The sequence below is a fragment of the Sturnira hondurensis genome, unplaced genomic scaffold (genome assembly GCF_014824575.4).
Source record: "Sturnira hondurensis isolate 20B ecotype Veracruz unplaced genomic scaffold, ASM1482457v3 Scaffold0021354, whole genome shotgun sequence".
Taxonomy (NCBI): Eukaryota; Metazoa; Chordata; class Mammalia; order Chiroptera; family Phyllostomidae; genus Sturnira; species Sturnira hondurensis.
In genome coordinates this window covers 29,479,109-29,505,269 of record NW_028093985.1, presented here as the reverse complement: position 1 = coordinate 29,505,269, position 26,161 = coordinate 29,479,109, and the positions used below count along the sequence as shown (strand labels likewise).

The 26,161-nt window shown below is 41.2% G+C and overlaps 2 protein-coding genes and 1 long non-coding RNA gene across 3 annotated transcripts in view; 2 read left to right on the top strand and 1 right to left on the bottom strand.

Moving 5' to 3' along the window:
* Nucleotides 1-4,361: 4,361 nt before the first annotated feature.
* LOC118977219 (NADH dehydrogenase [ubiquinone] flavoprotein 2, mitochondrial-like) lies at nucleotides 4,362-5,143 on the top strand. The gene is given in 2 exon segments (XM_037031999.1): nucleotides 4,362-4,950; nucleotides 4,952-5,143. Coding segments are annotated over 2 exon segments (744 nt in total). The 5' UTR covers nucleotides 4,362-4,398.
* An 872-nt stretch (nucleotides 5,144-6,015) lies between these two features.
* LOC118977221 (uncharacterized) lies at nucleotides 6,016-8,428 on the bottom strand. Its single transcript, XR_005064480.1, has 2 exons — nucleotides 8,364-8,428; nucleotides 6,016-7,603 (listed from the first exon to the last, which is right to left on the bottom strand). It is a non-coding gene; the product is annotated as an uncharacterized LOC118977221 (long non-coding RNA).
* The window catches only part of FBXL17 (F-box and leucine rich repeat protein 17), a 480,048-nt gene continuing 462,149 nt past the window's right edge, over nucleotides 8,263-26,161 (top strand). Inside the window, exons 1-2 of the mRNA XM_037031996.1 lie at nucleotides 8,263-9,326; nucleotides 24,578-24,700. Coding sequence (XP_036887891.1) covers nucleotides 8,355-9,326; nucleotides 24,578-24,700 — 1,095 coding nt within the window. The 5' untranslated portion in view covers nucleotides 8,263-8,354. The remainder of the gene's footprint in view (nucleotides 9,327-24,577; nucleotides 24,701-26,161) is intronic.

Sequence of the window (26,161 nt, the reverse complement as noted above, 5' to 3'; positions counted from 1 at the left end):
TACTCCAGTTCCTAAACTGTTAACATTCCCGTCTATTTTTTCTTTAAAAATATTTAATTAATTTATTTAGAGAGAGGGGAAGGGAGAAAGAGGGAGAGAAACATCGATGTGTGGTTGCTTCTCTTGTGGACCTCACTGGGGACCTGGCCTGCAACCCACGCATGTGCCCTGACTGGGAATTGAACTGTTGACCCTTTGGTTTGCAGCCCGTGCTCAGCCTACTGAGCTACACCAGCCAGGGTGCCCTGTCTATTCTTTTTCTACCAATTTGTGCTTCTCAATCCCTGCACCTTTTCCCCTATTCTTCCTCTTCACCCTCCCAAATGATAACCCTTGAAATGATCTCTATATCTATGACATTGTTTCTGTTCTGCTTGGTTGCTTAGTTTGTTCTTTAGATTGAATGTCTGATAGCTGTGAATGTTGCCATTTTAATGTTCATAATTTTAATCTTCTTTTCCTAAAATAAGTCCCTTTAATGTTTCATACAATAATGGTTTGGTGATGATGAACTCCTTTACCTTGTGTGGGAAGCACTTTATCTGCTTTTCAGTTCTAAATGACAGCTTCCCTGGATAGAGTAATCTAGGTTGTAGATCCTTGCTTTTCATCATTTGAATACTTCTTGCTAGTTCTTCTAGCCTGCAAAGTTTCTTTTGAGAAATCAGCTGACAGTCTTATGGGGATTCCCTTGTAGGTAACTCTCTGCTTTTCTCTTGCTGCTTTTAAGATTCTCTTTAACTGTTGGTATTTTAATTGTTCTGTGTCTTGGTGTGATCTTCTTTGGGTACATCTTGTTTGGGACTCTCTGTGCTTTCTGGACTTCTATGTCTATTTTCTTCACCAAATTAGGGAAGTTTTCTTTCATTATTTTTTCAAATAAGTTTTCAATTTCTTGCTGTTTGTCATCTTTGTAGTACCCCTGCGATTTGAATGTTGGTACCTTTGAAGTTGTTGCAGAGGCTCCTTAGCCTACCCTTATTTTTTGGAATTTTTCTTTTTGCTGTTCTGATTGAATGGTTTTTAATTCTTTATGTTCCAATCATTGATTTTATTCTTGGCTTCATCCACTCCAGTGTTGACTCCCTGTAAAAAAATTTTTTTATATGGCTTAGTGTAATCTTCATTCCTGCCCAGGTCTTTTTTATGCTGTTGCAGTACCTAATGATTTCTCTGAGCATCCTGATAAGCAGTGTTTTGAACTCTGCATCTGACAGGTTGCTTGTCTCTATTTCATTTAGTTTTTTCCTGGAGTTTTATTCTGTTCTTTTATGTGAGCCCTATTTCTTGGTCTCCTCATTTTGGCAGCCTCCCTGTGTTTGTTTCCATGTGTTAGGTGGAGCTGCTTTGACTGGGTCTTAGAAGCGTGGCCTATTGTAGAAAAGTATACCCATAAGCTGGATGGAATGGAGCCTTAGTTAATCACCATCATGGGCCAACCCAGGTAAACCAGGTTGATGGAGTCTCTGATATGGTGTTGCCACTGTTGCTCTGTGTGGGGCAGGGCTCAGAAAAGGGACAATGGCCACTGTCTGGCCTCTGGAGTTTTGTCCAGGAGGAAGCTGTCCTTTGGCATTCACCCTATGCCAGTCACTTCGGTTTCTCCCCATATGCCACTGGTGCCCTTCAAGCTGCTGCCCAGGTACTAGAGCCCAGAGGGGGAGGCTAGGAAAGTTGTAAGTCTCTTTCAGGCCCTTTAAGATGTGACACCTGAGAATCCTGCAGTTTCTTCCACCATTCCAACCCCCACTGAGTTTTACAGCCAAAAGTTACAGGGACTTATCTTCCTGGCATTGGAACCCTGGGCTGGGTGGTCTGGTGTGGGGCTGGGATCCCTTGCTCCTGAGGAATCCCTCCCAATTTTTATCCATTACATGTGGCTGTGGGACTGCCTGTCCTGTGTCTCCCCTGCTCCTCCCTCTCTGGGCGAATGTGACATTTTTAATGAACTCCTACAGTGTGACAATTTAATATCTTGGTTGTCTGACTTTTATACAGCTCGATTTTCTGACAATTCTGGGTGGTTTGTTTGGTAATCTAGTTGTATTTTTGCTGTGGTTGTGTGAGGAGGTGAGCCATACTTACCAACACCTAAATCCTGACCAGAATTCCCCAATTAATTTATATAAAAGTGGGAGAACAGTGAATTCTGTGACTAACCTCTGGTTAACTATTTCCTCTCATAAGCTTGAATTAATCTTTAAAAAGTTTTGAATAATTTATTATTTTGCTCTCTCCTATTAAACTACCAGTCCTGGTTTCTACAGGACTATGTTTGGTGGTTGAATACATTTTCAATTTCCACAAAAATGACTTATCACAAATGTAGTGATTTAAACATCTATTTCATAGTTCATAGAACTTATTTCACAGTTCTGTATGTCAGACTTCCTGGCATAGGCTCATTTGTATTCTCTGCTCAGGTCTCACACGGCTATTGGAGAATCTCTCCCAGAGCTCTCTCCCTTTTTCAGTTCAGGCTCATCTTCCCAGTTTATGTATTGTATTCGTTGGCAGAATTCAGAATTCTGTAGGACTGACAGCCAGCTTTTTGCTGGCCAACAACCAAGGGCTATCGAGTTCCAGCCCACCTGCCTGCCGTGTCTTGCCACATATTCCTGGCCCCAACACTTCAAGGCCAAACAGTAAAGCACCCACTGCTTTGAATCTCCATGACTTCTCAACCTTTTTTAAAGAGCTCCCTTGATGACATTAGGCCCACCCAGGATAATCTCCCTTTAAAATGCAGCTGAAAAGGGATTTACTTTTCAGCAAGCAAGGTAGGGGGCAACTCTGATGGAAGAGATAATCGAACACTGAAACACTACAGCTACAGACCTGTTGTGCAGGGAATGAACCGGGAGGTGTGAGAGCAGCTACAGAAGAGCTCTGGTGACTGGAGGTGCTATCTGAGCCTAAACCTACAAGAGGAGCATGAATCAGTTATGAGAAGAGCTGAGGGAAGAACAGTCCAGGCAACAGTTGAATTTTTTAATATTATGCCTGAAACAAACTATTCAAGAGTACAAAGTATCCTCCTGAAGGGAAATTTCTGAAAACCTGTTGTTTTCCCTATTATCTCTGAGTATTTCAATAAAAACACAATCAAAGAAGGAATTAAATTCATGGAACACCTGGGGTGTTGCATGCTTTCTGGATGCATGAAACAACAACTTGTGCCTTTCTGTTCCGTTCGGCTATCCAACTACCCACTGTACCTACCAGTCGGGCGGATCAGCAGCATGTTCACTGTGCTCTGCCTCCGTCACTGGTGCCATAGGAGGTCTGAGCTATTTACAACGATCATCACTCATCTGCAAGCATTAAAGCCTTTTATACATGGGTCTCATTTATATGCAAAAGTGAATTTCAAAGTAAATATATTCTATGTCAGCAGAAAAGAAAAGGCTTTCATGTCAAACTGTTTTCAACATTTAAAATTTATATACTGGCTTTCAGTGTGAATCTATGTCATAACAAAGGTCTACCTCAGGTTTGAATTGTATTCAAATATGAAAATAAATCATTAATGTGGGTTTCTTCATTTCCTCCCTATCCATCATCCCCTTCTCTCTACCTGATTTGTAACTGTCATTAAATTCTGAAAACTCCGTATAAGAAATGTTTTTCAGTTCTACCCTTACTTCATCATCCCCACCATGGTTGCCTTAATTCATGCTTTTAAGGCCTCTCCATCAACCCTTTGAACAATCTTACTAGTCTTCCTGCTACAAGTCTCTTCCTACTCTAGTCCATCTTCCATACAGCTGTAGATTATGTTCCTAAAAACTGAACAAAGTCTGTGTCTTCATGAAGCTTACATTCTACTGAAAGTTAAAAAAATAAAGACAAAATAAATGTGTGATAATGAAGCATAAAGATAATAAAAACAGGGTAAGCAGCAGGAGTAAAGGAAGAAGGCATTTTATTTTAGTTTATTGAGATATAATTGATATACAGCACTGAATAAGTTTAAAGTGTACAGCAGAAGAGGTAGTAGTTTGATAAGGGGGTGACATTTGACTATAAAAAATGTGAATATCTTCCAGCCAAAGACCAGCAGGAACACATTCATAGTCAAACCAAGTTGGGTTTATTGACTTGTCACAAGGAAGCAGATAACACACCATGAGGAACTGTGGAGGGTCTCAGTAAGAAGGTGTTATTAAAAATACTAACATAATAATGTATGTCAAGCATAATTAAAAGATAAAAATGATTAAAAATGACATTATAGGATTGAACTTGTGCTAGGTGATTTGGGAACAGCCAAGGCTTTGCTCTGAAATGGATGCTGTCAGGAAGCAGAGGTAATTCTATGACTGGATATTTTAATAATTATTATCTAGGGGAATCCTTGTCTGGCATCGCAGGGAAACACCAACAGTTTTGCCCACCATGTTCTCCATAGCACTCCAGGCCAGGGTGGCTGACCTCATGGCCCAGTGGGGAAGACACATAAGGAATTTGCACATGACAGCTGTGCAAAATGGAGCTGGAGGAGCCTTATGTGTGCACAGAGATACTCCTGAGAATAACCCAGACACTCCATTTGATTTCACACCAGAAATCTATAAGAGAATAGAAGCAATTATAAAAAATTACCCAGAAGGGCATGAAGCAGTAGCTGTGCTTCCAGTCCTGGATTCAGCCCAAAGACAGAATGGATGGCTGCCCCTCTCTGCTATGAACAAGGCTGCAGGAATTTTACAAGTACCTCCAATGAGAGTCTATGACGTAGCAACTTTTTATACAGTGTATAATCAAAAGCCAGTTGGAAAGTATCACCCTCAGGTCTGCACTACTACACCTCACATGCTTCGAAACTCTGACAGCATACTGGGGGCCATTTGGAAAAAGCTTGGAATAAAGGTTGGGGAGACTACACCTGACAAACTTTTCACTGTTATAGAGGTGGAATGTTTAGGAGTCTGTGTAAATGCACCAATTGTTGGTGCAAATAAATGTCAACTACTATGAAGATCTGACACCTAAGCATATTGAAATTATTGATGAGCTCAAGACTGTCAAAACTCCAAAACCGGGGCCAAGGAGAGGACACTTTTATGAGCCAGCTGGGGGTCTCACCTCTTCGACTGAACCACCCAAAAGACCTGGCTCTGGTGTAGAGGCAGGCCTTTAATTTCTATTCAAGTGTAAATATGTCACTGGAGAAATAAAATATGAATCTCCTAAAAATAATAATTGTTATCTACAACGAAAGAAGAATGAAGCAAAGGTTATAATTTGTCAAGAAATGGAAGTCACTTTATATGTGCTAGAATGTTTGATCATTTTGGTGGTTTGCAGAATGCTCTTGTATTTGTTGTGGATAGACATGATTATAAAGGGTCTTATTGTTGTCTTGTTTGTCATGATCACAGGGTGATCATGTCTGATGTTGATGCTTTGTGAAATTGTTCAACAGAATACTCAGACCTACCTGAGAAGGGCAGTGACACCAGAGCCTACTTAATAGTTCCAGGCCAGCTCCCACTTCAGGCTGCTTTCTTTTTGTAACCAAGCCATCAAGTGCTACTATTATGTCTAAAGAGCCATGTATGACTCTTACTTGTAATTGTTTCCTGAATATTTTGAGTGTCTTCAGTATCATTATTTAGGGCAATGAGTTCCAATACTCATTACAGCTGTGGTGACAATAGTATAGTTTACTACATCATTGCTGTAATATTCAAGACCTTCTGCTATGTGTTGTGGTAAAGAGAAAAACAGCACCTGCCTGTGGCTGGAAGGCTCTGGAATTGGAAGTTGAGTTAGTGCTGTGAATTTTAGAAGCCACTGCAAAAGTCTCCAAGTCACTTGCCTCATCTCTGAAACAAGAATTTAGATTATATGTGTAGTTCTTGAGAGGTTTACATGGTGTCAGGGTGTCTGTGCAGTAATCAGGTGGGGAGATTGTTAAAATTACATAGAGATTCTAGGGCCCCCAACTGCAGAGTCTGATTCAGCCTAAGTTTTTGAGATTCATTCTTTGCTTTTTTGTTCTTTTAAAAAAAATTACTGAGCAATAATCCATTGAATAAGTATACCTGTTTATTTATGCTTTCTCTACTGATGGACATCTGGGCTGCTCGTGCATTTTGGTGATAATGAATAAAGCTACTATAAAAATTGTTGTGTAAGTCTTTTCATGAATATATATTTTTATTTTTCTTGGATCCACACCTGTGAGATCATTAAGTCACTGTGTGTTTAACTTACATGAAACTAACGGGTCTGCAATTTTGACAAAGTGAAAGTAAATAAAAAGCTTAGAATCCCTCTCCTTTTGTTCAAAGTGCAGTCTGGTAGAGATGACAGAGGATTTTTTATAAGGCCTCAGGCAGTTCTGGTCACTCCTAACCTCCTGTTCTCAAGAATCAAGCTTTGGGGCCCTAGAATATCCCTGTACAGACAGAGGGATGAAAACTGTGTGGACAATATACATAGGTAAATGTAGTTTGGGCAATGCATTTGATAGTAACAGGTACCTAAAACCCTTTCATAAATCTTTGCCTGTAGGTTTCTTGGACTTACATCTCACTGTGATCAAGCTCAGAAAGGGAGGCCTTTAACTTATATTCAAGGGAGCTCCCTGAATATTAGGTAGGCCCAAAATAAAAGTCATTCTTAACAAAGGGCAATTATTAGCAAAGGAGTACGTTTGGGTGAAGGGTAGGTGAGGCTGGCCACTATGGTGGTTAAGATCACACAGGCTCAAACAATGGTTTCCAAAGGGATGGGCCTTGAATCTTGCTTCCTCAACTAGTTCTCTCAAGTTATCTTTAGTACCTTTTAAAAACTCCTGCCATTGTCCTTTCACCCTTCATCGGGTAACCAGGCTCAACTTAAAAGAAAAAAGAGAGACCATTTGAAGAAACTCCTTCCCTTTCCAGAAACCACCACCTAATGGCATCCATTCTTTTACCCCTCCTCTCCTTATTCCTTCCAATCACAGTGAAGATGGTATCCCGCCTAAGGTACTTGCCGTTCCATCTTCTCAAGTGCCTTGTTGTATTATCTCTTATCTCCTCCTCTAAACTAGCTTATTCCCATCAGCAGGCCTCTTTCAATTTCTTCTCCCTTGTGAAAGCTAATCTCTCAACACCAGGTACTGTCCTGTCTCTCTGGTATCATTAGCATCAAACCTTCTAAGGGTTGTCTGCAAAGCCTACTTTCTTTCTCCTCTCAGTCACCAAGGTCTACCTAGAAGCACTTTATAATACAGTAGGCACTTCACAATCGTTTTTAATGTATGTGATAGGTAAATGGGACTTGAAAGGTTCAGACACCTAGCTTATCGCCTGGGATGTTGGATGACTCACTGGGTTGACACACTATCTTTCTGGTATGTATAGGTAATTTGATACACGCTTTCATCTTGAAATGGAGTTATGTAGTTAGTAGGCTGCCACAAGTAACAGAAGTATGAAAACAGGAGGAGAAACACAACACTGTTGCACTACCAATTAACCCCTCCTGTGAGAAGACCGGTCCGAAGCACCCAAGGGGCACACATCTGCCACTCCACCGAAGAGGCAGTCCGGGACACAGGTCGGCCCTGAGACTGAACCCTGTTTGCAGCTCCTTAGTGGCCACAGTCCTAAAGTCGGGCGTGGGGGTGAGCGGAAGAGCTGAGTGGCTCCGGGCCAATGGCAGGTCTTCAACTTACACCTAAAGACGTCAGCGCGGTTTTGCAAACGGATGTCACACTACTGGCTCCAAAGGGTCTCCTCTCGCCCCAGAAAAAAGGCGCCGGCCCGGGGACTCCGCGAAACCTTGGGGAATAGGGGTTTGGGAGACCCACGCCCTGGCCGGCCAGCTCTCAGTAGCCCCAGACAGGCGGCGCCGCACAGCCGGCGCCCGCAGCCCCGCCCGGGGCGCGCCTCCGCAGCCAGCTCCGCCCCCTGCCGGCGCTGGCCGCGCGCTCCTGCGGCTCCGAGCTGTGTGCGGGCGCGCGCGCCGCCAGCGGAGCCGCAGTTAAAATGGTCCGAGCGGGACCCTGCGTTCCCCTTGCCGACGCAGTGACTGCCTGAGCCGGCGGGTCAGGCTCGGACCGGTCGCCCAGCCGGCAGGCTCGCTATCTCCGTCGCGTACCCAAAGCTCGCGCCCATCGTTCTCCCGGCTTCCCTGGGCAAAGCATGTAGCCCCCGACGGGCGCCGAGGCGGCCCGCAGCTGACGCCCACCCCCCACCGTCGCATGTGTGCCCGTGTGTGCGCGTGTGTGCGCAGGGAGGGCGACCCTGCCGCGGGCCCGAGGCCCAGTCGGCGAGCGGCCTGCCCGGCTGCCGGGAACCCGCCTCTCGGGGCCTCCCTCCTTCCCCGTCCCGGTCCCCCTCCTCGGGGCCTTCTATATGGGCCACCTTCTCTCGAAGGAGCCGCGTAACCGCCCGAGCCAGAAGAGGCCTCGCTGTTGCAGCTGGTGCCGTCGCCGCCGCCCTCTCCTCAGGCTGCCCCGCCGGACCCCGGCCAAGGCGCCCCCACAGCCGGCGGCGCCCCGGAGCCGGGACTGCTTCTTCCGCGGGCCCTGCATGCTCTGCTTCATCGTGCACAGCCCCGGCGCTCCCGCCCCCGCCGGCCCAGAGGAGGAGCCGCCGCTCTCGCCGCCGCCGCGGGACGGGGCCTACGCCGCGGCCGCCTCCCCTCAGCACCTGGCGCGGCGCTGCGCGGCCCTGGCCGCCGAGGACTGCGCCGCCGCTGCCCGCCGCTTCCTACTCTCCTCCGCCGCCGCCGCCGCGGCCGCCGCCGCCTCGGCCTCGTCGCCCGCCGCCTGCTGCAGAGAGCTGGGGCTGGCTGCGGCCGCCGCCTGGGAGCAGCAGGGCCGGAGCCTCTTCTTGGCCAGCGTGGGGCCCGTGCGCTTCCTGGGGCCGCCTGTCGCGGTGCAGCTCTTCCGGGGGCCGCCGCCGCCGCCGGCCGATCCCCCCACGCCCCCTGAGATGGTGTGCAAGCGGAAGGGGGCCGGGGTGCCCGCCTGCACCCCGTGTAAGCAGCCCCGCTGTGGCGGTGGGGGCGGCGGCGGCGGCGGGCCGGCGGGAGGGGGCGCCTCGCCTCCGCGGCCCCCCGACGCCGGTGGCTGCCAGGGCTCGGAGCAGCCGCCGCAACCTCTCTGCCCCCCGCCCTCCTCTCCCACTGCCGAAGGTGCCCCTGCCGAGGCCGGCGGGGACGCCGTCCGAGTGGGGAGCGCCGCCCCCTCGCCTGCCCAGCAGCAGCAGGAATGCGGCGACGCGGACTGTCAGGACCCCCGTGGAAACCCCTGCGACTGCCCTAGGGAGCCGCCCCCCGACACCCCAGACATCAACCAGCTGCCGCCATCCATCCTGCTCAAGGTGGGTCTGGGCGACGGCGCGGGGACGCGCGCTTTCCCCCCACCCGGCCCCCTCCTCCCGGTTTCCTCTCTCCTCCCCCTGAGCGCGGAGGAGGGGGTTCCCTGACAGCCCGAGGCGTCCACGGGGAGAGTGGGAGACCAATGGGAGGATGCTTAGGGCCTACTTCTGGAGGAGAAAAACTTGGAGTCGACTGACTGTCTTTTAAGAGCTTGGGTTTGTTACACGCAATTCAAGGTTCATGTATGGTTACATTCCCAGCCCAGTGGTTTTAACTATTCGTACCCTTTTTGTGGAATATTTTTATTCATTGAGCAACTAGCATTTACTGGGTAAAAAAGACTTTTTATATTAGTATTTGAAAGTCTTCAAACTACTTTCAGGTTTGATAGCTGTCAGTTGGTGTCAATAAGTTGATATTTTTGAGCGTTTGCTATGATCAGACACTGCGCCAGAGGTTTATGTAAATAGTATCTGATTTAACCCTCCAGTTACTGCTGTGAGATAAATGTTCTTCACATTCTTACTTTATACCAGAAGAAACTGATGTGTCAATATTATATGCCTGCAGTACCAGGCCAGGCAGAAATGACATTTGCTCTATGGAGCTTACAGCCTAGTGGGGCTTGAAGAGGTTGAGTGACTTGCCTAAGGTCACACGGAAAGTAAGAGGCCCATCCTGCGAACTCAGGGCTGCTTGACTTGAAAATGCCTTGGTTTAAGCTGGGTGATATTAGCCTCCTACATTTTAACTCTTACGTATAAATATAACCAGAAGGTTAGAACAAATACTTTTTATTGGGGGATGGGTGAGTGGAGAAGAGGTGGGTGTCCTGTGGGACCTTTGACTCACTTTCAAGTACTTAGTAACATTTGCAGTTTTGTCATTACTAGTGATACACTTAATTATGTGGTAGTTTGTATTATTATTATTATTAACAAGTGATCTTTCCCCTCATTTTGTCTTTTCTCTCTCCCACGCCCCCTTTTCTGGAACTTAAGTGTAAACCTCCTTTTTCAGTGTGGGTGATATTTAAGACTAGCTACAAATAACTTGGATAAAATTTGGCTACTTTTATTGTTACTAAAGTAACTGTCATCAATTACAGTTGTTACTGTCACCAGTACTTTGTTTGATTAGACTTTTTGCCTATTTAATCCTGTGTTTTTTAACCTGTTTTATTGTGATATTAATGTCCTTGAAAATTATACAGCAAGAGGGGATACCTTTAACTTTTCCTCCTGTCAAAATGTAAATGATTTAACTCTTATGGAAGTATGTGCATTGAAGGAATAATTGCCTCCTTCGTGTGTTCAGGATGTGCATTTGAGAGCAGAGGGAACTTTCTTGAGTCCTTTAAATTTGTGGGTGACATGGACAAATAAAATATCAACAAATATTTGGTACAGAAATTTGATTGCTGTTTTGTTATTTGGCAAGTGAGACTGTTTAAAAACAAACCAAATAAAAAACCAAGTACTTTCTGCTTTCTACCAAAAACCACTATTTCATGTGGTAGAGAACATTTTAATACAGTACAAAAAAGGGAGGGGGCACAACTTCATAATGAAGAGAATCTTTATAGGCAAACTTACTCTACTTGTATGTGCTACATTGTTGTTTTTTTTTCACATTTTTGCATTTTTTTCACATTTTTGCCTTGAACTGTTGAAAACTTTGTCTAAGGGACATTTGGGAATTACTCATTAGACTTGCCCCATTGTGTTGGAGAATTTGAACACATTATATAAACTTTTTCTCTGTATTAGAAACTTAAATAAAGATGGCATGGGTCTAATGGTCCCAGCTGTATTCAGCAACAAGTGAGTTGGACTGTCTGGAATAAATTGAAATCAAGATTTTTCAGTGTTTATCAACTACAATATAATTTTCTGTAATAAGGCTTTCAAGGGCAGAGGCTCTGTCGACATGGATCTCATTTATTTTTGTACCCTCTCTGCTAAGTGCAGTGCCTGGCATTTACTAGGGCTCACTGTTTATTTATAAACAAATGAATGACCTAAAGTTTAGAAGTCTGGACTGAGACCCTGGGTGAGTATGCCCTGCCACTAAGAGAAGTGTCTAAGAAATGTTTATATCCTGACTCTAGTTTTTATTCTGAACTGCAGTAGAGCCATGCCATGTTGAGAGGGTTCTGTCTCTGTTTCTGTAGAGAACCGGAAGTGTTTGGCTTGGAGAGGAGAACACTTAGGGAGCTGTGGCTTCTTTTTGTTTTTCTTTTCCTCTTTGTCTTTCTCTCAGTATAGGAAACATTGTTGCACGGAGAGGCACACATTCATCACCTCCATTGGAAAACATTCTTAGAAATTATCGTATGTCCTGCTCCCTTGCTAATGAGTTAATAGCCTTTATGACTGTATTTTTGTATCTTTTGTACTGGAAGTTACTATAGTTGTTAAAAAGGGGATACAGGGGGGAAGAGATATGTGAGGAACTACGATTTAAAGGGTGTTATTGAGGAAAGCTCTCATACTTCCCCCATTTTTTTCAGGTATGGCAAAAGCAAAGGAGAAAAACTGAATTCTTTCTTTGGTGCTCCATAGGCAGATTTGGCTCAGTATTAGCAAGGTCTTTTACTTATAAGTTTTATTTTATGTAACTAATAAGTATTACCTGCTTTAAACAATTCAAACAATGCAGGTAAAGCAAAAGTTCACCTTTGTTTACCTCTACATTTTCTTGAAGTTTCCTTTTCAGAGGGAACTAAGTACTGTTACCAGTTTAGATTGTTCTTGTAGACCTGTGCTGTCAGGTACGATAGCCACTAGCCACGTGTGGGTATTTAAACTTAAATTTGTTAAAATTAAATGTAAAATTCTGTTTCTCAGTTACAATAGCCATATCACTAGTCATGGGTAACTGGAAGGTCCTGTAGTGAACTGTGACCCAGAACATTTCCATCATTGTAGAAAGTCCTATGTAAACCTTCGTAGTTGTTTTCATGAATGGCATCAAAATGTACATGTTCTGCAGTTTTTTGTTTGTTTATAGTATGGTTTGGAGATCTTTTCAATTAGTGAGTGAAACCAGTGAAGAATGGTTTTCTTCATTATTTTTAATTGCTGCATAGTATCCCATGGTGTTATGTCACGCTGTATTTATTTCTCTAGGAATGGATGTTTCTAATTAATTGTTTTTACACACAATGCTAATTGATTTTTTTCTATGTACATGTGATCATCCTTTCTAGGGTAGATTTCAAGAAGTGAAATTTCAGGGTTGAAGAATGTGTATATTTGGAAATTTAAAAAGTCCCTTCAACAAGAAGAGCTGTGTAAAAAATTAAATAAATTCTTTCTTGAAATGGTGAGCCTCACTGGAAGTCATAATTATGCAAGTTTAGAACAGGAAGAGACCTTTGACAGCATCTGGTCTTTCCCCACATCTTATGCTTAAAGATACAAGCTGGAGAAATGAAATGGCTCACTTACCCCAAGACATTTTAGATACTTCATGGCAGACCCTGGACTGGAACCCAGCTTAGTGTCTCCTGGTCCACAGATCCTTTCCACATATTGTGTGAGAGGGCTTGAATAATCTTCTCTCAGAGATTTGATGAAAGAGATTCATGAATGAGGGTGGGCGGGGTTGTGAGGGTGAGGAGGAGCCTACACCAGATGACTGACTTCGAAGTCAGTGACTCAGAGGCTAATTTAAAATTGGGTCGGTAGGGTTGAACTGTGATCTTTAATATAAGAAATTTGAGGAGCAAGGAATAGCTCTTCAAAGGTCAACTGTGAAAGTAGTATTTTAAGTACTTAAGCCTGTTACAGTTGATCTTTGACTGGTTAATGGATTGTTTTGGATCAGATAAGCTAGCTTCAAACTTTGCTACCTGTTGCCTTTACAACTTAAGCAACTCTGCCTATTGATATAACAATTAGATACTTAGATGGTAGAACAATTATGCAACCATTTTACAAATCATAACAGTGTAATATTTTTCTTTATAATTACTATTTGAGTAATTGGGTATGTTGTGATCTATGTTAAAATTTTAGAGACTGTGTGTGCTATGTTTAGATATCTTGCTGTCAGCAGACCTGTTTCTTTTCAAAGGAAACCAGGTGAGAGATCTGAAATCCACCACCACCATTAGAAAACCACCTCACCATGCAAGCACCCTGATAATGTGTCAGTAGGTGTTAAATCTTTATTTTTACAGCTTTGTTACCAAAGGTTGCTTTAGTGTTCGAGGAAGAATTTTATAAGAGAAGTGAACTTTGGAGCAAAGCTTACGTACCTGATCTATTTTTTTCAGATATGCTAACAAGAATGAAAGCAATGGAAATAAGAGTCAAATGAAAAATGATAGTACCACATCTTGACGCTTAGAATGTAGATTACTAGAGGGTAAGAAGCTCTATATTACATATAGCATTTCATGAATGTTTGGTTTAAGGCTCCACTACCAAATAACCTCTAAAAGGTATGTCTCTGGAGTTCTAGGGATAGTTTTAGTGTGTACTGAAGTGAAGGGTTCTTAGGAAGTCAGGTTCAAGATTTTTCTTTGCTGAAAATGCTAAGCAATCTTGATTAACTTAATCAGGTTTCCAAAAGGTAAGATTTGTTTTCTTCACAATTTAAGAAGTCTGTAAATTGTGGTGCCTTATACTGAGTAGTTGTCAAGGGAATAACCTTGAGTTGTTCTTTGCCAATTTGGGGTATCCGGTTATGTAAACAATAAAGAATGTAAGGGAAGGAAAATGAAGGCAAATATGGAAGCATTTAATGTTAGCATATTAGTTGTTTAACTTTGGTTAAATATCCTATTTTATATTTATTGAGAGTCTTGCCCAAGTCTTGGCCAATTTGGAGCCCAACTAGTATGGTGAGGCTATACACATGGAGAAAGAAAATAGCAGTAATGGGAAATTGGTCACGCACATACATATATACATGCACACATTCCCTAGCTCTGCCACTGAGAGAGCCTTAGAGCATCAATGGTCAGTAGTAATGAGTACATTCAGTGTACACATCTTTGCTTCTAAATACCATTCTCCAATAAAAGGAATCAGTGCTCCATGGAGAAATGGCAGATTGCAGGGCTGGGGCAAGGGAAGTACAAGATGAGCCTAGAATATTTTGTGCCAGAACACAAGGAAATCCTCAGAAAGTACTGGAGATATGTCAAAAGGACAAATTTTTTTCATAGTATGTCCTCCAATAATACTTCAAGAAAAAGTCTTTAGTGTCTGGCTTTAGAATAAAACTTATTCTTTTTTTTTAAACTTATTCTTATATAAATTTAATAATATCTGACTTTGGTATTAAGTAACACTGTATATAGAAATAGTTGGGGTTTCATTAGTTTGCTGAGCTTTAAATTTTAATAATTGTGAGAAATTATTTTAAATTATAGATGAGAAAATAATTTTACAGTCTGTGACTTCCCTATGTCTGTTTGGTTAGAAAAGAACCAGGAGTATATTTTGTGGCTCTGTTTTTCTAGGTGGTGTGCTCTTCAACAGACTAGATTTTGCTTTCAAGCTGTTGGCAGGCAATAAAAGTAGAATATTTAAGGAAGAGACAAGATATCATGTACATGGGAAAAACATTGAAAACACCAGAGAAGCAGAACTTGGTTGAAATAGTTACTTCTGATAACAGTTTTAGAGAGGAGCTGTATCTGAAGCTATAGGATGATCTCTGCCTAGTTCCTAACCAAAATGGGTGGTATGTGCATGTGTGAATGTGTGTATATTCTCAAGTAGTAATTCAGAGGTTCTGGGTAGAAAGGTGATAGGATGATTAAAATATAGAGCTTGTGGCTGTTCTTGAAAAGCACCTCTAGTGCTGTTTGTGTACCCATTTAAGTGTAGAGTTGAGTTTTGGTGAATGTATATAGTTGTGCATCCATCCCTCCAGTGCAGTTTTAGAACACCTCCATCACCTCAGGTACTTCTCTTGTGCCTCTTTGCTGTCATTTTCTGTTCTCACCCTTCACCCAAGGCAGCCACTCACTGATCTGCTTTCTGCCTCTGTAGTTTTGCCTTTTCTAGAAATTTCACGTCAGTGGTATCATATAACTTGTAGTTTGGAATATTGTGTTGCAATGTTAATACCTCTGTATCTCTCACAACATCTAGCATAGTCCCTGACACACAGGAAATAGTGGAAAATAGCTACACAGCTTTACTCCTTTTAAAAAAGATTTTATTTATTTATCTTTAGAGGGGAAGGGAAGGAGAGAAGGAGAGAAATATCAATGTATGGTAGCTTCTTGTGAGTCCCCTGCTGGGAACTGGCCTGCAACCCAGGCATGTGCCCTGACTGGTAATCGAACCTCTGTCCTTTGGTTCCCGGGCCCACGCTCAATCCACTGAGCTACACCAGCCAGGGCAGCTTTACTTCTTTTCAAATATTTCTATAGTTTGCCTACAACCTGCCTGCTGATAAATCTTAAGTCCTTTTTGTAGTACATTCTAATAGCAGATAAGCTCTATGTCTGATAAATTATAACAGTGATTTTCTACTGGTATGATGCCAGAATCTTTAAAACATGCACTACCTGACTATTTACTCAGGGACACTGACCACTTTTCCCTTATATTGTAAAATTAAAAAAATGACAATAGCCAACAAAACAATAGATGTCTAGTGTGAATGAATCAAAATTATACTTATATTTTTTGTTAGGATCTGAAAAAATTTATTTTTTCTTGTGCCGTAGAATTTTAGTAATTAGTTTAGGTGTGCCATTACATGGAAAAGTTTGAGAATCAGTGTTTTATACTAATGTGTCACTCAAAGATTGAGTCTTTCAAAAGGCACAAACTTCCAGTTATAAAATAAGTAAGTTATGATGGTTATAGTTAATAATACTGTATTGCTTATCTGAAAGTTTCTAAGAGAGATCTTGAAAGTCCTTACAAGGAAAAAAAAATTTTGTCACTAGGATGGTAACAGATGGTAACTAGAGTAATTGTGATGATAATTTTGAAATAAACTAATAAAATGTATGTCAATTAGAAGAGAAAAATTATGTTTCCCCACCTCCAATAATCTTTCAAGGCGTAGAATATTTAGATATCAGCCTGGTAGTGATTTTCTAGTAAGTAATAGGTTAGTTGTATTGTCCATCTCTCAGTAAAGATCAAAAATATAAAATTTGTTTTTACTTCAGGTCTTGACTACAGAGCCACTGCTGTTTCCCTGTATCCACTCCCCTTATATTGTCTTTCTTTTTTAAAAAGATATTTATTTATTTATTTATCTTTAGAGGGGAAGGGAAGGAGAGAAGGAGAGAAATATCATTGTATGGTTGTGTCTTGTGCGTCCCCTGCCAGGAACTGGCCTGCAACCCAGGCATGTGCCCCGACTGGGAATCGAACCGTGATTCTTTGGTTCGCAGGTCTGAGCTCAATCCACTGAGCTGTACCAGCCAGGGCCTCTTTCTTTTTTTTTAAGATTTCATTTATTTATTTTTAGAGAGCAGGGAAGGGATGTGTGAGAGATATATGGTTGCCTCTCACACACCCCTAACTGGGGACCAGGCAGGTGCCCTGACAAGGAATAGAACCTGTGACCATTTGGTTTGTAGGCTGTCGCTCAATCCACTGAGCCACAGTAGCCAGGGCTTCTTTTTAGTAACAGAATCCACCATTTTCTAGCTAGGGACATGATCACCTAATTAGACTTCCTTCCTTCCTTCCTTCCTTCCTTCCTTCCTTCCTTCCTTCCCTTTCTTTCCTTTCATTTTTTTCCTTTCTCCCTTCCTTCCTTCCCTCCCTCCCTCTGTCCCTTCCTCCTTTCTTCCTTCCTTCATTTCTTTCTTTTTTTAAAAAAGATTTTATTTATTTAAATTTAGAGATAGGGGAAGGAAGGGAGAAAGAGAGGAGAGAAACATCCATCAGTTGCCTTTGGTTTCCTCTTGTATACCCTGATCCAGGACAGAACCTACAACCCAGGCATGTGCCCTGACCGAGAATCGAACCGACAACTGATCCAGGACAGAACCTACAACCCAGGCATGTGCCCTGACCGAGAATCGAACCGACAACCTTTTGCTTGGTGGGGAGACACCCAACCAGCTAAACGACACCAGTCATTTTCTAGCCTCTCATAGGTATGTGTGGCCTTGTGTCTAAATATTAGGTATTAGGTTTTAGGCTGTGAATGGAACCAATGTATACAACTTTANCCTCTTGTATACCCTGATCCAGGACAGAACCTACAACCCAGGCATGTGCCCTGACCGAGAATCGAACCGACAACTTTTTGCTTGGTGGGGAGACACCCAACCAGCTAAACGACACCAGTCATTTTCTAGCCTCTCATAGGTATGTGTGGCCTTGTGTCTAAATATTAGGTATTAGGTTTTAGGCTGTGAATGGAACCAATGTATACAACTTTAAAATACCATAAAAAGCAGCTGCTTATCTTTTTCTTCCCTTTTTTCAAAGGGGTAAACCACCTGGGTTATAAGAGTAAGCCATCTTTCACCCTGTAAATGAGGGCAGTGATGGAAGAGCAACGAGATTTAAGATGATAGATCCCAGGATTTCCTACAGTCTTAGAAAGCCTAACTTATTAATAGTTTGGACTTCTGTCATGTTCAAGACATTGCTAACAGGCCTCTATTAAAGTAAGCAATTTCCTGGCTTCATGTACGTGCCATCCAGTTTTTCTCAGTGTCATTTTTTCCCCTTTTGTAGTTTTCTTTATTCCGCAAACACGTTGCAGATCAGTCCTTTGCAGACCTATGTTCTCTTTCTTCAAAGCAACATTTGAAATGCCTTTTTTCTTGATCTTAGATTATCTAAAGATAATTTAGAATTGCCTTTGAATATAATCTTAAAGCCCATGAACAAATTTGTCTTAGCATTTCCCACAAAAGCCCAGGGGCATGTGCACAGAAGTTTTTAAATGAGTTAAGATAATTTGGGGCCAAGTAGTTTTCTGAGGAGTTAGTCAATGTATGAGATAACATTTTAATGCAAAGAAAAGCAGGAATTTTAGAAGCATGTGTTAACCTATTTCTATGTAACATACTCTGCTGGGACTTAGCTGCTTAAAACCACAAACATTTATTATTTTATCATTTTTGTGGGTTTGGAATCCCCTTGTGGTTTAGCTGGGTCCTTCTAATCCACAGTCTCTTAATGAGGCTGTCAGCAAGGTGTTGGCTGGGGCTTGAGAATTCCCATCCAAGCTTATTTGTGTGGCTCTTGGCATGCCTGTGGTCCTCAGTGGCTGCTGGCCAGATGCTTAAGTCCCTTGCCATGCCTTGTGGGCTTCTACATAGGGCTACTTTAAAACATGGTGACTTGTTCCTCCAAGAGTAAAAAATCCAAGAATACACAAAATGGAAACCACAGTTTGATTTTTACCTAATCTCAGCAATAACATCTTTTTTAAAAGGATATTATTTATTTATCTTTAGAGAGAAGGGAAGGAGAGAGGGAGAGAAATATCAGTGTATGGTTGCCTCTTGTGCGTCCCTCACTGGGAACTGGCCTGCAACCCAGGCATGTGCCCCGACTGGGAATCGAACCGCAATCCTTTGGTTGGCAGGCCCACGCTCAATCCACTGAGCTATGCCAGCCAGGGCAGCAATAACATCTTGTTAAAACTGCTATACTCTCTTCTTTAGAAGTGAGTCAAGAAAGGGGGGTGTGGAGGGATAAATGGTGGTAGAAGAGGGTGTGGGGGGATAAATGGTGATAGAAGAAGACTTGGTGTGAAAACACCATACAATATACAAATGATGCATTATAGAATTGTACACCTGATGTGCAGTTAACCGATGTCACCGCAATAAATTCAATAAAAAAGTAAAACAACAAACTAAAAAACAAAAAAGAAGTGAGTCTATAAATCCATCTCACATTAAAGAGGATAGGATTACACAGATGTAAATACCAGAAGATGGGATCATTGGGGGCCATTGTGCTGGTGGGTTACCATAAATTTTATGTAAGGATTTGTTATGTAATGCATTGATATTTAAACTTAGGTTTTTGCCTTTTACTAGTACCCAGTACCTATCTTCACTGGCACTGGTTTTATTTTTCCCAGTAAGCTTCTCTGCTTACTGAATTTCCTTTTACATGGGTGAATAAAAAAAACTCATCTAGGTCCACTTAGACTTAGCCAATTACTTATGGTGTATAATGATCATCTCACTTTACCCAGAGAGAAAACTAATGTTTAAAGAAGGTGCTATCCAAGTGAGATATTTTAAACAGCATGCTTCTTGGTTACAATGACCATGTTCTACATTTTCTGTCTGTTAAGGGACAAATTAGCCCTTTATAACCATGTAGTGCTTTAACATGAAACAGATGATAGAATCTCCCTGAGCCCCAGTTTTCTCATGTGTAAAATGAGGACAAGCATGAGAATGTCCATAAAAGAGAGACTTTCAGCTATGGCTGCATAACAAGTTTGGTGACTCTCCCCACACAAAATAAATATGAAACTGAGCAAAATTGCTCCAGATTATTTGCACTTTGGAAATTGACCAAAGGGAGACAACTATTTTTTTTTCCCTAGGAAAACTGCTAGAGCTTCAGATGAGAATAGTGAAGGCTACAGTATTCTTGGGTGAGGCCCCTGCTGTGTACTTTTGACAAAAACTAGAGTTTGGAAAACTGTAGCTTTGATGCCAAAAAGGCTCAGTGTGTTTGGGGTAATGAATGAAACTCTATTAGTAAACTACAAGTGATGAACTTGGTGAGGAACAAACAGGGAAAATCTATGTATTTGTAAGACTCCGATTGTGGTGCCAGTGGGATGAGTGGGGGCCCAGCCAGGAATGTAACAGGTAGGCCTTGGAAATGANGTGTAAAATGAGGAGGACAAGCATGAGAATGTCCATAAAAGAGAGACTTTCAGCTATGGCTGCATAACAAGTTTGGTGACTCCTCCCCACACAAAATAAATATGAAACTGAGCAAAATTGCTCCAGATTATTTGCACTTTGGAAATTGACCAAAGGGAGACAACTATTTTTTTTTTCCCTAGGAAAACTGCTAGAGCTTCAGATGAGAATAGTGAAGGCTACAGTATTCTTGGGTGAGGCCCCTGCTGTGTACTTTTGACAAAAACTAGAGTTTGGAAAACTGTAGCTTTGATGCCAAAAAGGCTCAGTGTGTTTGGGGTAATGAATGAAACTCTATTAGTCAACTACAAGTGATGAACTTGGTGAGGAACAAACAGGGAAAATCTATGTATTTGTAAGACTCCGATTGTGGTGCCAGTGGGATGAGTGGGGGCCCAGCCAGGAATGTAACAGGTAGGCCTTGGAAATGAGACAACCATAAAAGGATAAACTCTCCACCTTTATTTTTGGCCTACTGTGAAACCATGCACGTGTGTAGTTGGAACCCGAGAGTGTCTAGCAGAAAGCAAGGGCCAAGGCAGACTTGAAAATGGCTAAACCTCAATGTGCTCTTCCCAACCCACACAGAGATTGTGGGTTTCCACAAATACATTGTGTTAAATTGTCTCAAGTATTCAGTACATAAGATGCAGTACAGGTTTGTACCCTCGGAGCAGTAGGCTATACCATATAGCCTAGGTGTATAGGAGCCCATACCGTCTAGGTTTATGTAAGTGCACTCTATGGTATTCACATGATGAAATCACCTAATGATGCATTTCTCAGAATGTATTCTGGTTGGTAAGCAATGCATGACTGTGCTTAGTTACTTTCTTAGCATTTGCCCCTGAGGTTTAGAATTATACATTATACTTTATAACATGGTGGTAGTGGTGGTAGTGTCCTTGGTGGTAGTGTCCTTGGTCAGAAATGCCTGCAGTGCTTGCCCAGGCACACATCACTCCTAGCGAGCTCCAGAAACACATCCACCAGCAGGATGCTTATTTATGCTTGGGCCTGCTCTTTGGGTTCTTATTGTGACTGCAGGACACATTTCAGCAAGGAACCATCAGGGAACTTTGAGGACAAGACTTACAGCTCACAGATCCTGGAGGGCAGGTGGCACTCTCAAGAGCACACGGCCAGGTTGCAGGTAGAGAGAGGACATGGACTTGGTGGACTTGGGGCTCCACTTTTAGTAGGGTCCAACAGTGGGATGTCTAGGGTTTTGCAGGTTTACTTTATATTGGCTAATTTAAAGTGTAAGTGCAGGAATTAGGGCTTAAGAAGGGAGAAATGAGTTCACTCAGTGGTCAGTTATCTAGATTACCCAAGGTTTTCTGAACTTCATGGGTGGTGGTGACCTAGTTCTTTATCTGGTTGTTTTGTTAGTAGTTGTGCCACATAGCTGCCAATATCTTTATTCAAGATAGAGGTCTTTTGAAATAGATGTCTTGGTGATTAAAGGCTCAATAGTGTTAGTTTGATACAATACAATAAAAAATGCTGATGTCAGGTACTTGCACTACAAATACCAATTTAGTTTCAATGGTATATAAAACTTGTGTCTATATTTGTGTTGTTATTGTCACAAATTTTGTTTTGTGTCCAGAAGATTATAATAGATTTATGATTATTATTTTAGTGGTTGTCTTTTCCATCATTGGAGTATAAGCCAAAAATATATTAATACTGGATTTTATATGCACCTACATAAACACCTACCTTTATTGGTGTTTGTTATTTCTTTATGTGGTTTCAGATTACTGTGGTGTGCTCTTTCATTTCAGCCTAAAGAACTCCCTTGAAAATTTCCTTTTTTAAAAAATTTTTAAAAAGATTTTATTTATTTATCCTTAGAGGGGAAAGGAAGGAGAGAAGGAGAGAAATATCAATGTATGGTTGCCTCTCCTGAGTCCCCTGCAGGGAACCAGCCTGCAACCTAGGCATGTGCCCTGACTGGGAATTGAACCATGATTGTGTGGTTCGCAGTCCCGCGCTCAATCCACTGAGCCACACCAGCCAGGGCTGAACATTTCTCGTAGGTAGCTCTCCTAATGACAAATTTCCTCAGTGTTTGCCCCCAAATATCTTAATTTCTCCGTCATTTTTGAAGGCTAGTTTTACCAGATACAGAATTCCAGGTTGACAGTTTTACTGTCATTGCTTTAAAAACATTATCCCCTTGCCTGCTAGCCTACATGGGTTCTGATGAGAAATCAGGTGTTAATCTGATTGAGTATCCTTTGCACATGATGAATTGCTTTTCTCTGGCTGCTTTCAGGGTTTTCTTTCTGTCTTTTGTTTCTGTCTTTCTGACAATTTGATTATAATGTGTCTCAGTGTAGCTCTCTTTGGGTTATCCTATTGGGGCTCATTGAGTTTTAGGAATATTTCGCTTGATCAGATTTGCCAGAGATCAGCAATGTTGTGTTTAAACTGAAATTTCTATCTTACCTTACTAGGTCTGTGATTCCAATGTTAGCTCAATTTTCAAAGACTTTGCTGTACTACTTTGGGTTTCTTTATATACGTGTAGCTTTGTGGTTAACTCAGGTTTTTTTGTTACTTCATACACTGAATTCAGGGTACTCTTTCCAGATCTCCTCTTTGATCCTTCCTTCACTCCGTTTCACCTAGAAATCTCCTTTCCTGGTTCTCTGGATAGAAAGATGGAGTTTCTCTTGGAGTTGTAGCCTATGCCATATGCTTGTGCTGCTGTATAGTTTTGCAGGGCTTGGACAGTTTTCATGATGAAGTGGTAAGAAAGGCATAATGGTCCTTGCACATTCTTTGGTCCATGAAGTTTCTTTCCTGGTTCTTCTGTACAAAAAGATGGGTTTACTTTTGGACGTTAAGGTGCCTGTACTGGTGCTGCATTGCAGCTCTGTGACTGAGGCTGCATTTGGGACATGGCCAGTAGGGAGAAAAGGGAAAAGTGAAAGGAAAAGAAAACTCCCAATGGGGACTGTTCCCACATTTCACAGAAGCCCTGTGTCCAGAGAGATGGTTTGCTTTCTGTATTTTCATTGGTTGTGCCTGATGTGTAGTTTTATACAGGGGCCTTCCTCAGTTTCACACTGGTAGATGATAGGAAAAATTAGGTCATTCCTTACATTTTGGCTCACCTGCCCAATAAAAAGTGAAAAATTTCCTTTAAAGTCTTTTTTATGTTCAGTTTTATCTGATTGCTCAGAAGTATCTTACAGTTGGTTCAGTTCAGGATTTCAGTATGGTGCACACATTGTATTTGTTGATATGTATTTTAAATTTTAAAAATCTGTATTGGCCCTAACCTTGACCATGTTAAAAATAATTCTTACTTTTTAAAACTCTTTTTAAAATAAGCTTTTCATAAGCCCTGGCTAGTGTAGCTCAGTGGATTGAATGCGGGCATGCGAACCAGAGGATCACAGTTTGATTCCCAGTCAGGGCACATGCTTGGGTTGCAAGCCAGTTCCTGGCAGGGGACACATGATACATTGTGTGTCCCTGTCAGAGGCAACCATACATTGATATTTCTCTCCATCTCTCCTTCCCTTCCCCTCTAAAGATAAATAAATAAAATCTTATAAAAATGTGTTTTAATAATAAAAAATAAGCTTTTCATTTTCAATAATATTAGATAGAGAAGTTGCAAAGATAGTACAGAGTCCCCATATATTCCTCAACTACTTTCAGTTTTCCCTAAATTGATTATCTTACATTCCAGTGATACATTTGCTGAACTGCGAAATTGGCATCGGTACAATGTTTTTGTTAATGACTTTTTTCCAAATCAGGCGTGTGTTAGTTGTCCTTTCTCCTTGTTCTGCTCTTGCCTTTGATATTTGCTAAGTCTTTCCTCATTTTTCATGATCTTGATTTTTTCAGGAGTCCTGATCACGCATTTTGTAGGATGTCTTATAGTTGGTGTATACGATACTTCTTTTGGGATTAGATTGGGTTTATAAATTTCTCAAAAAAATGCCATAAAGGTAAAATATCCTTTTTATGACATTTTTATTTTTAAAAATAGTATAAAAAGTTCACCTGGTTCTGAGGTCAAAACTCTAAAATTAGAACCTTCAGAGTAGTTTCACTTTCATTCCATTCCCCTTCCTAGTCTTTTCTCCCTTCTGTAAAGAGGAGTATTTTTAAATTAATTTTTGGCCTATTCTTTTAATTTTTAAAAATATTGGCAAACACACACAGACAGACACAAACACACATGCATAATCACCTGTTCTCCTTTTGTTACATAAAAGGCAATATTAGTCCATGTTCCTAACTCCTATACCGTACTTTCTCTTTAGGACAACTTGTAACAATGACTCTTCTAATAATGGCTACTGGTATCCAACACATTTTGTGCTCTAAGGTTAATATTTTCTAACAAATATATGGCTTCATTTTTATTTACAGATTTTTTCCAATCTATCCCTGGATGAACGTTGCCTTTCTGCATCGTTGGTTTGCAAGTATTGGCGTGACCTTTGTTTAGATTTCCAGTTTTGGAAGCAGCTGGATCTTAGTAGTCGTCAGCAGGTATGTGTAATTTAATTCTAGGAAACACTCGATTTGATCAGTTCAAAAATATCTTCATTCCTTTTCAGAAATCACTTCTTTCATGTTATAGTTTCTCAAGATAGTTCAAATGACTATAATCTATAATTCTATGCTTTAGTATTTTTTGTTTGTGTTTAAATTACAGCTAGTTTCCCGTGGTCAAGAATATGTTTTTCACTGTGTATTGGTAGTTTGGGGTTGCTTCTTAATCCTCTTTATTCTATTCCTGTTTGTCTTATCTTTTTTTCATTACTCTTTAAAAAAACTTTCTCTCCTTAGAAGGGTCATATTATAAATATTAATTTAATAATAGAAAATAATGGCAAACATTTAGATAGTACTGCTGATGTGCCATGTACTGTTGTACAGGCTTTATACATATTTATTTTATTTTCCCATTCACCTCATAAGTTGAGACTACTATTATCCCTATTTTTAAAGTATATTTTATTTATGGATTTATTTTTAGAGTGAGGGGAAGGGAGAGAGAAACATTGATTAATTGCCTGTCACATGCACCCCGACTATGATTGAACTCACAACCCAGACATGTGCCCTGATTGGGAATCGAACTGGCGACCTTTTGCTTCACAGAAGGATGGCCAACAACTGAGCCACAGCACTCAGGGCTTATTTTCCCTATTAGTATATTATTATTATATTATTAACAATACTGATGTCATACTATTATTATAGATAAAATGGAAACACAACTGGCTAACTTATTTTGTTTTCATTTTACTTTAGATAAATTTTTTAATCTTCCCGATTTGCTTGGTTGCCCAATGTGTTTATATACTGTCATAAATTAGGGAAAAAAGATGGAGTTAGTTGTTCTTTATTGCAAACAGTTTGTAATTCTTCCTTTAAACTTGGTTGTCAATAGTTGGAATTAGAAATATATAAAAATATCCATTAAGAATAGGATTTTAGTAGAGTACTAAAACTACTCTAAATTCTTTTATGATTTGGTTAGAGTGGTTTGCTGGTAAATGTGTGACAACTGGCTTTCAAAAACAAACGAGCAAATAAAAAGTCCTGATGTGTAATATTTGCCAGTTTCTGTGGTGCAAATACTCCCACTATAGCTAATTTCAAGCTACCAATGTGATGTCACTGACTTGAAAAGAGGTACACATTGTAGGTATCATGAGTTGGTATAAGCTAACTCCAACATTCCACTATTAGTATATGTGCTTGCGTGTTTAACATATATACATTAAATGAAATGAGCAAGGTTTCCTCCATGGGTTAGTGTAGTAATGTAAAATAGTCGACTGGTTCTTTACTGTAATACTCTTGGATGTCTGGGCCATTTGTTACAAACTCGAACTGAAAATAGCTTTCTCCTCTTCTGGTAGTTAGATTTGGAGATGAAAAATACATAAAAAGAGTTCAAGGAACCAGAGACAAAGAACAAATATATTTTTTATTATAACA